Genomic DNA, 12,230 nt, shown 5'->3' on the forward strand with positions numbered 1-12,230 from the left:
AACATCGCTATATGCCGGGAGCGCCCATGCAGCACCATGAGACAACCCAGAGGGCAGCGGGAGACGCCCACTGCTTTACACCACGCTGAGCATCTGTCTCCCTCCAAACTGGCTTCACCTGGGCGGTTTTATTTACTTTCATAATCCAGACTCCTATTTTTAAAGGACGCCAGCACTGAAAAGAATATTTTAACTTTTTTATTTGATCGTCTTTCAGTCCCTCACACTCAAAAACGGTAGTAAGAAGTGTATTTTATGATGGCTTGATACCTAGAAATTAGAGATTCACTTCAGTGTTTTGGCTCTGACATTCCTAAAGGTCATTGTAAACTGAGAAAGACAGTGTACTTTAAGTGGGAATTGGCAAAAAGACACAAAGCAGTAAAAAGAGGTCACATTCAAGAACTGTTTTAAATTGATAAGCATGAAAGTTCCTAAAATGACAAATCTTGTTTTTGTATTGATTAAAGATGAGTTTAAATCAATAGCTACAGAAAGACTTTTAGTCTTTAGTGCTTTCTTTTTAGTATTATACTGTATGATGATGCAATATTAATGTGAATTCAGCAGGAAGACAAAAATTGCCCAAGGCCAAAATCATTTTAATGTGAAATGCCTGGATCAGAACTCATTTGTTTTGTTTACAAAACAGTTTTGCAGAGAAAAATCTGAATTTCAGACACACAAAAAAATTGTTGTTGTGGTTTATTAGCTGTATCAAATAAAACCCAGTACCACACTTAATGACATTTCATAATAAAAAATTGTCCACAAGCACCTCTTAAGTGCTCATGGGATATGCACTACTGAGGTAGGCATGAGCAACAGTAAAAGACCTACACTCAGTGGAGAGAGATGACAAACACACTTCTCAGTCGTCCCTCCTCTGCCAGAATCTGCCATTTTGTTTTTACTTTCATATCTGCATTTGGTAAAAACATATACTTCTCAGTTATTTAGAACCAGAACTCTCACAGATCCATGTCAGTGGTGGGATCAAACAAGGTCAGGGACTGCAACGTGACGCTTTCGCTGTGATTCTGCACCAATCTGACATCTGTCCTTGCATCATCAGTGATGTAGAGTAGGTTGAGTATGAAATATAGGTCAGAGGAGATGTGCTTGATCAAAAGCAAGGCTGCACTCCATCGAGGCATTGACCTGCCGCTGTCCGGTTTTACAGCATGCTTAACTCGGCTGCCATTAAAGTAGAATTTTTGCTCCCCAAGACAGGAAGCTAAAACAGTGTTTACCAGAGATAACTCGTGTCTAAAAACACTCTCTGAGAAGGACTTTTGTGGACTTAGTGTGTTGAATATCATCCAGTGGTAGAAAAACAACTAAATTCCCTTACTTTAGAGAAAGAAATACAAAAACCCTTGCATTCAAACAACTACCACCAATAGTATCAAGACAATGAATGTACTTAATTATCCCAGACAAAATTACCTCATTCATTTTAAAAGGATGGTGCCTCATGTGTTTGTTGAGTACATGATCATTTTTCTCTGCATTAACCCGTGAAGAGTTTGTTTAATAGCTTGTGGTTCTGTTGTTTTAAGTGCTACCTTTTTCAGCTGGGTGACTCGAACTTTAATTGAAATTTGGGGCTGTCATTACACAGGCAGATGAATAAGAGCACAAGAACTTTTACATGCAAAATGCTCTTCTGCAAAGTAACTAGTCCAGTAACCAGGTGTCAGTACAGTAAAAACATTAAGACTAAAAAATAGGAAATACTTAAAAATCTAAAGATACAATGTTGGAGTACTAGATTACATTTCACTACTGGAGTTTATTTGACATTTAGCAAACATTAATATATACTTGTTATTCACGTTTATATATGCAAAAAGTTCTTCTTAAGAATTCTGTGCAGTATATACATTTTATTACAGGGCATTTTTCTTCATTTTTATACTTTTATGTTTTGCGTTATCCATGCACAGTACCTCAAAGTCACCCAGTCTCTTCAGGGAAGTCTGACTAGTTAGAAGGCTGCTATAAATGTACTTTGTGTGTTTACCAATGTATGAACCTTTGTTTCAGTGAAACAAAGCAAACAAATTCATCTGCTATGTGCCTCTGGTGGCAGTTGTCATCCATGATGACCGAGGCGGTGCTGACGCCCATGCACTGGGTGCTGTTCCTATGATGACCTTGATGACGGCAGTGACTACGGCTGAGTAGGCGCTGATGCTCCCTAACACATTTGGACACTTCACCCGACCAGTCTTACTGCATTCATGTCGCACCTTTTGTTATGTTGCCTTTGCTGATCAATATTTCATCTTTGTTCACCCGCTCTCAGCAGCAATTACATGTCCGACAGTCCCATAAGCAGGCGGTCTGTTTGTGAAGCTTTTGGTTTCTTTTCACATTTTTCTCAATAAGGGTTTTGTGACTTTGACCTTGATCTAATTACAGGTCAAAGGTTGGGAGGTGTTGGTTTCATTTATAGTTTCATAATGTGGGCTTTGTGAAACTCGCTGACACTGGAGCTGTGATTAATGGCTTTACAAATAAACTTGACCTGACCTGAGCTATTGTCCATCATGGTCTGTTTTTCCAGTGGTCAGTGCCAGCTCTGACAGAGGGGTGCACTGTGCTTAAACATGACATGGCATTAAAGGTCCTCGTTCTCTGGTAAAGTGAGATGGCACCCTCATGATATCATTGTGTGGGAGTTGTTGTGCATTCATGCCATACATCTCTGTATTACAGCAGTCAGTGTAACCCCTGTAACAACATCCAAATTCAGTTGCACATAAGAAAATGTGAGATAAATTAATGTCCAGGGTTCACAACAACACAACTTTTACTTCCTTTTAATTTCTTTTTTAAATATAATTAATGTGATACTGCTCAGTGAAGAACACTAATTAGTTTGACTGTACAAAGGAGCCAACAGTCTCACCCTGACTGACTGACCTGAATCTGGCACATAAAGACACTTCTTGGTGTAAATGAAATTCATAATCAGAGGTGTTATATGCACAAAATCATCATACAGAAAAGAAAAGCCTCACTGCGAGCTGGAAATAGTTTCATAGTGCCAAACAGTTATTAGCCATAAAACTAATGTCAAGCCGGAAAGCTAATGTCATGCTAGTAAATCTTACTCTGCGTAACTTTGCCGCAGGTTAGCCATCTGTGAATGACAGTGTGTTTGCTACTACATCTAATTTGCCAGTTAGCTATTTTATGGTTGTGAGAGAAATGTCAATTCAGAACACTGTTTAAAATTTTACAACAGCTTACCGTGTCGAACCAACATGTAACTTTAGCACCCGACAGTGCTACATTGTCCTGTTTTGGGGGTTTTTGTTGTTTTTTTTAAGCAAACTGACCTTCTACAAGAACAAAAGTATCAAAAAAGCTTTATCAGAGGTTGCATTCCTTTTTATCCCCCACCCTTCTCCCTCCTTTCTCTGCTTTTCGAGAGCTGAGTGTTAGCCTCGCCCTGTTTTAGAACTTGCTCTAATGCTCTTTTCTCCGTGCACATATTAAAGCTTCTGCTTAATGTCTGAAAACAGACCTCAGTGTGCTTTTCTTCAACAACGCTCTCAGAATCACAGTTACCATTTTTTCCATCCACTGCACAAGCTGTGTACTGACGGCTGTAGCCACAAGTTACATCACTGCATGTGGAAATGGGATGAAGGGATGTGTGCTTTCTCCTCACATGGAGAAACACAATTTTGGCACCAGATATAGTTTTATTATAATGATGTTTTGGTGGTTTTATACACCATGCAAAAATCATGCAGGCAACTTAAAAAGTAAGAGGGCTTATTGATAACCTCTATACCAAAAGGACAATGTGCTATGGTGGCAGAATTCTAGCATTAGTCCTCATAATGTAGCCAAATTAGTAACATTGTGATGTGTATTCAAACACTGATACCATGACATTAATGTAAAATTGCAGGGTAATTCTGCCATTGTAAAGTGACATTTGTACTTGGTTGCAAATCAGTGTGATTCAAAGAGCAATTCCCTTAAATGAAGTCAAATTTAGTTCAGTCAATCATGCTGTCGTATACGCTGAATCCACATGATATATAATAAAATGTACTTCACCATTTTGTCGCCTTTTTTTGGGAGAACTACTCTCTTATTTTACAACCACAGGATGGGTCACAAAGATTTCTTTTTCCTTAAGGGAAAAAGACAGGCAATAATAATAATAATAATAATAATATGAAAAGACTCACCCATATTCATCTATGGATCTCTCAGTGAACACTATACCATTTAGAAATTAGGCAGTGATAACAAAATATGAATTAAGAAAGTAAAAATATTGCTCACGTCCTTACCTGTGGCATTAGGTGGGCATCTATTAAATGCCAGTTCTCCTGAAGGTGTCCGTCTCCACACCATTGACACTGCATAGTCCTCAGGACAAATCTCATACGGTGCTAAAAAAAGCAAAGCGGTACAAGTGTAACTACATCAACGCAAAGAGCATTTCCAATATGATGCAACAATTTCTTCATATTATATACAAGGGGGTATGGAAATATAGGAGCTGAAAGCTGTATAGTGTTGGTGAATATGAGTATGCCGTTTAGGGATTATAATAAAAAGGTACCCTCTTCTTCAATCACAACTTTGTGGATGTAGGCACTACATAATTATAATAATTTAAAAAAAGGTTTTGTGGAGCACTGCTTTCTTTATTTCAGAGAATGGAAGTATTAAGTGACTTTATATTTAAGACTCTACTTCAAAAAGAGATTATTTAGAAAACTGTACAATAAGCTTTGATGATTCTTGCATTACTTAGTCAGTCATACTGCCATACTGTCACCAGTATTTCAATTACTTGATTTATTGGAATATATTCATACTTGTTCATCCCTCCTCTGTATCCGCTTATTCGCATCTCCTCTTCATATTCTGTTTTAACTGACCTTATGCAATGAGATATGTCATTCACTCCACAGAGATAATTATTTCCCCGCTTTCATTCAGATTTAAGTCCTTATTATCCTTTGGCTCACCTGGACAGCGCTGGTCACTGCACTTTCTGACTTCTTCTCCGGTGCCATCACACTGCTGCCCAGTCACCGCTGCCCCCTGACACACGCGGGCTCGCCTCTGCCATCCGCCGTCGCAGGACTTCGAGCAGCCACTCCACGGACCCCAAGGATTCCACTGGCCGTTAGCTAAAACAGAATCATTCTCGGTTAGAAACAGATACTCTCAGAGGCATAACATTTGCCAAAAAACCAACAGAATATCAACTAAAATGATATTATGCAATTTTTACCTCATGCCATTCAAGCTTTTAATTAGTGTGCGACATCTAAAATATCATTTTTTGATTACATTTATTTATTTGGCTATCCATGCAGTCACTTTGTAGATGCAGTTTATTGGTAATACTCCAAAAATTAACAAAATTACTTTGAATAATCAGGAGGATGTGTGTTTTATGGCTAAAGAAGCTGCTCTGTGAGTGGTGATAATTCGCCTCACTTTGCCAATATTAAAAAGGCATTTATGCTGAAGTTTCCAAAACCAGCAGCATGTTTTATGCCCTTGTAATGAACACTGTTAAATTGTGCATTAGACAAAAAAACAGATGCTCCCCTTCAGCGATGTAGTAAATCACATGCCCTTGTTCTGAACAGAAAGGTACAACAGCCTTTGAGCAGGAAACACACTCCACTCTCATTTTAACCTCCACTTACCCCCCCCCACACACACACACGTGTGGGGCTATTTCGTGTCCTACAACTAACCTCTGTCAGGATTGCTTCCGGAAGAGAGAAAAGAACAGAAACCACTGTGACCTGTTGGCTAAAACTATCTGCAAGACATTGATCAAATCCTAGTAGATACTGAAGCCTCTGCTCCGCATCAGAGCAGCTGATTCCTCAGACAGATGCATGCTTATGAGTTTCAAGGTGCTCATTGTGCCAGCAGTCCTGGAGACATTCTTTTAATTTTGAAACACATAACATCGATTCAAATCGTGCACAGGCCTTCATTGTAGTTATTAGTAAGTTTTTTTACTTTATTCTGACACCGTGCTGACTTGTTAAATGATGGCTCAAACTGTCTTGTCTCACTAATGTTTGATCTCTCACCTTGGAAACAAATAAGAATTGCTAAATAGGTAGGCCTCATTAAGTGAATAAACTGTATAATGCATCCTCTCACTGTGAGGCAAATGTCCGCATGTCCTGCTTCATTATCATGAGCACAAATTGAAAATACACATTCACAAGCATTTCCCGCTATTTCAGTGGCCCAAGAGAGCATAAGATTGGCTGACTGGTTACACAACATTTCCACTGACTCTCAAACATTTGAGAAGAATCTCTTTGCCACACACATGCCAGAGAAATGCAGAATAAAACCCAGCTGTTTTATGCTGCTGCAGTGAAAATTGCATCAGGAGATTATGAGAGTGCTCAGGCCCTTCATATGATCAGACAATTCAAAGCCTGATGGAGACCACTAAGCTGACATCTTTGAGCCTCTAATACATCTATGATGTTGATAGGCAGTTTGGACAGCTAACCCTGAATTACGTGAAAGGCATACAGTATATCTAACTGGATTTTACAAATCCAATTGATAGAGCATGGTCTTAAACATTATTCTTGATTCTTACAACACAGCTTTGATTCTTGCTGCAGAGCAGTATGCAACAGAAAGAGTAAATCTGGCTGCATATTTAATCTAAAGTTAATAGTAATGATTACGGTACTCATGATTGTAATAGTGATGATGAATATGGGATGCGTAGTTTTTTCTGTCTCTCTTTTCCCTGTTTCAAATCATGATTTCAAATTTAGACATCAAAGCGGATACAGAATTAAGAGGCTCAGGATTTTACCTGTGCAGTCAGGATTATGGCACTCTCTGCTTTCTGCCCAGTGACCGCGACACTCAGATCCCCCATGGGCGGCCGCTGAGCACTGCCTGGTCCTCTGCTGAGTGCCATTGGCACAGGTCACCGAGCAATCGCTCCAAGAGCTCCACTCCTGCCACTGTCCGTCCACTGAGGCACCAACCACAACCCAACAAGCATGTCCCATGTGAAGGGAAGAAGACGGCAGACAGAAATGGGAGGAGATATTCAGATCACTATTCTCTCTCAGATTGAAAGCCAATAAAACAGACATTAAGTGGAAAGCAAAAACATACATGACTACTAGATTTTGGAGGATTGTACTGCTGGTTTTCTGCTTTGGTTTTTTCACAGGTTAGAATTTCCCAAAATAGCAAAAGCAGAATAAAACATAAAAAAAATGTTTTGGTAGAATGTGTTCATATTAAGATTTAGGTTATTAAAATGTCAAAAGGCACATACTGCAGAAACTATTTGTCAGCCGCCTTCCATTTTCCCTGTCTGGGCAGAGGGAAAGCATCTGGGATTGAGTGGTTTTCACTGAGTCTGTTACCAGAGCAAAGCTAACATTTGCTGTGTGGAAAAACTCATCATCACTAATCTGCTTACCATTCACAGGCAATTGCGGGTAAGTGATTTTGACGTATTACAGTATTGACTCTCAACAGGGTTTCCTAAACCGCACTATTACTTTAAATGCACCATAAACTCTGCATTCATTCATTTTTTTACTCACCTTTTGCAGTACTGTGTTGATTAATGATTATATTTCCGTGTGGAAGGTAAACTGCTACCATTCTCATGAAATGATCTTTTGAAATTAGTTTATTTTCATCTTTATGATTTTACCTTTTGCATCCCTCTCATTATCATGCCTTCAGGGATAGTTGTTAATATTGGTATTTTTAATATACTGTATTTAGAGAGCAGACAGATGATACCTGGGCATAGGGCTATGTTGCAAAGCTTAGTCTGGGTCTCAGGTCCATCACAGGCCCTGCCTCCATGCTGGGGAGGCGCACACATCCTAGTCCTAGTGCGGTGACCTCGGCCACATGTGAATGAGCACAGGCTCCATGGTGACCACTCCTCCCATACACCGTGTACTGCGGGCACAGAAAAGGCGTCAGGCCTAATCAATGTCTCTGTCGCTGCTATGGCATAAACAAACCCATAACAAACTGCAGTGAGCCATAAATGAAATAAAATCAATCAAAACAATTAGCAACAAAACTAATGTAAATGAAACACTGAGCACACAGACAATGTGGGGCTTCACAAAGCCTCAGCCACAAGCTTCAGTCACCTCTGTTCATTTAGTATTCTTGTTCATGTACACAATAAAAATAAATGCTACCCTACAATGCTTCATATAGTAGTAAAGGTATAGAATATGATTATGTCAATGTTTTATATGACAGTTTCAACATACAGAATGGCAACAATAAGAATCCTGACTTTCAAGGTGCGGGTGAGGAGTAGCATGCATGTCTGCCCGGTGTTACAGTTTGTTGAGTCTCCTTGGTTGACTGGGAATCTAACAGCAGCGGACCTTCAGGTTAATGTGGGCTGACAATGGTCCTGCAAATCTGTCGTTACACCAATATACCAATCATGGTTATACACAAAGCAGACAGCCCGTAACCTGGTTCCAGACCTCTGACTAGCTGCCCACATTTTACGTTTTGTCGAGTGATTGGAAATGAAATCGCTATTCAGACTAAATGTCAGGCCAGACAGCCCAAATCCAAAAGGAAATGTATCTAAAAGGGTGTTCATTGATATGTTTCATATGGTATTTCCTCATCAGATTGTATATACCTGACTAATTAATGTTACATTTTTTAAAAGGCTAGTAATTTTCTCTTAATTAAGGTAATTCTTAATCTCATGAGGAATATTTTGCGATTTTTGGACACCTGGGATATACTGCCACTACAAGTGCTCAATCAAAATATTAAAAACTAAATTTGTAAAATACATTAAAACAAGAAGATGTCCCATTTTTAAAGTTTTGATCTTTGGATAAAAGCAAATTTCAAAAATTTTGGATAATTTTGGATTGCTATTGATAAATTTGCTTATCAAAATACATATTCTGAAATACATTTCTAAATATCATGAGGTGTTTCCTGACAAAAATGCAACTTTTAAACTACAATTGTTTTTTCCTAATTAATTTTAAACAATAGCTGGCAAATTGCATCGCTCCTCTTGCATCTTGGTTTGTGTGTAAGTTTAACGGGATTCTAGTTGACAGATGGTGAGTCTTCATAGAACTGCAGCAAATATTTGCTATTGGCTCAGAGTTTTACTTTGGAGAGGGAAATGTGTAAATCTGAGAGGCAGACAGAAGAAAGACACCTCCTGTCTTGTCTTGGCACTTGCTGTGTTCCTAAATCTACACAGTGACATAAAATGATAAACACAGTTCTTTCAAAATGTAAAAGTTTAACCTCTCATATTAGCTTCTTGCTGGCTTCTTGATTTTAAAGTGAATTTACTGACAGAATTGAAGGCTCCAAAATGAACTTTAAGGGTCCACATGGAAATTGTATCAAACCCAAAATCATACTGGAGCTATTTTTTAATACCAGAAGTATGTGTTTACTAAAGATATATGACATGGACAAAATCCTTGTTTTCTAATCAGCTACAATGGTGCACATAGGAACTGCAATAGGAATAAGAGGCTAATGTGGGTGCAGCCATGCCTATACATTTTCAAGATTGAGGCACAAAATAAAGGGCAGAATTAATGGGAGATTAACGGTGGACACAACATATCTGGTGGCCTTTTGTCATCTGTTGATTGCAAATGGGATTTAAGACATTGGAAATGTATGTCTGACTACTTTGTCCACAGGGAATTGATGGTTCAGAGTGGTCACTATCCACAGCTTGTGCAGAGGCTTAAAGTTCCTGCAGTACAATAGTTGGATCTCAGGATCAGTTGTAGAGTAGTTGGATCTTGGGATCAAGCTGATGGTCCACCATGAGGCGAGTTACGACTAGGATGTGTCCCAGCCCCTGCCTCTAGGCGCTGCTTTGATGCTCTTAGCTAAGAGTCCCGTGGTGGCCGAAGCATTTACTTTGAAAATTTCGAGTTCAAAGCAGGCAGTCACCACAGCTAGCAATGATGGAATAGGATTCCGCTTCTTTGTGTGTGTTTTCTCTGAACTGCGGCCATGATTTACAGGGATGGTGAGGAATCATATTGTGCTGCTAGAGGTGAAATTCTTGGTCCAGCACAAGATGGTGGACAATGCATTTGCCAAGAATGTTTTTATTAATTTGTGGTAAACTGGGATTTGGGTGGCCTTCTCATAACATTCCAGTGAGGTTTTACCTTTTTAACTTGTTAGCCTGCCTCTTGTGCAAAACTGTATTTACCATGCAGTATTTATTATTTTGTTACAGAGTGTTTGAGGTAGTTTCCACTAAAAACACAATCAAATCTGCTCTGCTAATTGTAAAGCTGCAGTTCAAGGCTGTTCTTAATGTTGACTTACATTTGCACAATACAAATAAAGGATAAATGGCACCTTGAAATGCTTTTCCAATTCACAGAGTTTCCTATGTCCTAATCACATTGAAAACCCCATAGTGAAATCATGATCTCAATGATTTTCTTTCGCTCTTGTTTTCAATAAATACATCTGAATATTCCCCTAAATTCTTAAGTTTCCAGGTGTGACTGGCTCACAGTCAACACTGAATATTTTACATTACTGTCTTAACAGAAAATGCCTGCTCTTATTTGTACTAGCATCGTGTCTTATCATTATTGTTTCTTTATTGGTAGCCTAAATGATAAAATATAGAACTTCTTCCAGTCTTTAATTTTTGATTTGTCTTTGGTTTGCACTGATTATTAATGGGATGTTTCCGGCATGGTTGCAAGTCTTGTCTTTTTTTAAATAAATTACTGTAGGCATACCTTTATGATCAAGTTGGCAATAACGTAGTATTTTTAGACTGAACCTCCCAGAGTTTTCTGCTAATGAATATATGTTTTTATAAGCACCTGCCTTATGTTTGCATATGCTTTGTTTCCATGAAGTCTATTGCTGCTTATGCTAATTGTCCAGTTGTTCCTGTTTATTTTAATTAAATCACTGATGCTGGTTGTAATGCTGAACATGTCTGCATATCAACCAAACATACTAGCTGCTTAGTAGCAGGTGTTTAGTACAGCTAAAATAGAAACTTTATTGATTTGAGGCAGATCAATAAATGTACAGTAACCTATATCAATTGGCAATATTCTTTCCTTAATTAAATATATAAGTGTTGTTGCGTGATGCTTAAAGAATAAAGCTGAAGTTATATTAATTACTGTCAAAAAAATCCCATGACAAGACCACAATCAACAAATAACAGCCACAGCCTGAAGTAGCTAGTTCCGCCATGCCACACAACTCCACTGTCGTCCTTTGCACTTGGGCGACATATTAATTTACTGCAATGAGCACAGCTAGCGCAGTTTATTCTGAAAGAAACCCGCGGCTGCATTAACGTCCTGCAGAGTAGGAAGTGTCGGACAGACGTATCTGCGCATGCTCGGTGCCGAAGTGGTTCGTTGTTTTCATCGCTTTGAACTAAATTAGCCGTGCTCTGCTCATTGAAGTGAAGGAACATCTCACCCAAGTTCAAAGGTATGGCTGTTTTATGTGTTTTTGACCATTTTTGATGGCAGTGGGATTCAATGACATGGAGTAATAAACTATATCAATCTGAATAAATAAACTATATCAACAGACAATACTTAATCACTTGTTGATAGTTAACGTCAGATAAAATAAGCCAGCCCTTATCCTGGAATGCAGCCAAATGACTGATGTCATAATTAGTCAATCGGACAATGTAGAACAGCCCTGTACCCCCACCCCAACCAAACCACACATTGTGAAATTTGTGTTGTAAGAAATTAATATTAATACAAATAAAATAAAGTTAGACTACCCATTTTGTATAAGTGTATAAATATGCAGTGTTTTGCTGAGGACAGGGAGTGAAACAGAACAGTACTGAATGCTGATACCGACCTCATCACACTGTATTCTGTGCTACAGTGTAAGAAATAATTATGTATTGGCTCTGAACTTTGGCACTGGACGTTAATCCTGTACTGTGGAAATGTCATATATTAACAGAATTCCTCTAGACTGCAGAATAACTGCACCAGAATTCAAAAGAAAACAAGGGAAAATATATAGCCAGGGGTGCTGTTGGTTGGGTTGAAAAGGGGGACTACTCAGGTAAAAAGGGTATTTAGTAATGCATAGGTGTTATTGTATTTTGGCAGATGCATTGTGTTGAATGAGTGGCATCACAGCTTGTATGGAGGCCCAGAATT

General features: G+C 38.7%; 1 protein-coding gene across 10 annotated transcripts in view; it reads right to left on the reverse strand.

Moving 5' to 3' along the window:
* Window positions 1–12,230, reverse strand: part of adgrb3 (adhesion G protein-coupled receptor B3) — a 114,550-nt gene that overhangs the window by 49,583 nt on the left and 52,737 nt on the right. For 9 of the 10 annotated variants that reach the window (XM_044213674.1, XM_044213676.1, XM_044213671.1 and 6 more), the window contains 4 exons: window positions 7,813–7,977; window positions 6,857–7,021; window positions 5,010–5,174; window positions 4,323–4,424 (listed from right to left, as the gene is read on the reverse strand). In XM_044213674.1, the coding sequence (XP_044069609.1) occupies window positions 4,323–4,424; window positions 5,010–5,174; window positions 6,857–7,021; window positions 7,813–7,977 (597 nt within the window). The remainder of the gene's footprint in view (window positions 1–4,322; window positions 4,425–5,009; window positions 5,175–6,856; window positions 7,022–7,812; window positions 7,978–12,230) is intronic. The other variant, XM_044213678.1, reaches the window with a different exon arrangement.

This window comes from Siniperca chuatsi, linkage group LG11, assembly GCF_020085105.1.
Source record: "Siniperca chuatsi isolate FFG_IHB_CAS linkage group LG11, ASM2008510v1, whole genome shotgun sequence".
Taxonomy (NCBI): domain Eukaryota; kingdom Metazoa; phylum Chordata; class Actinopteri; order Centrarchiformes; family Sinipercidae; genus Siniperca; species Siniperca chuatsi.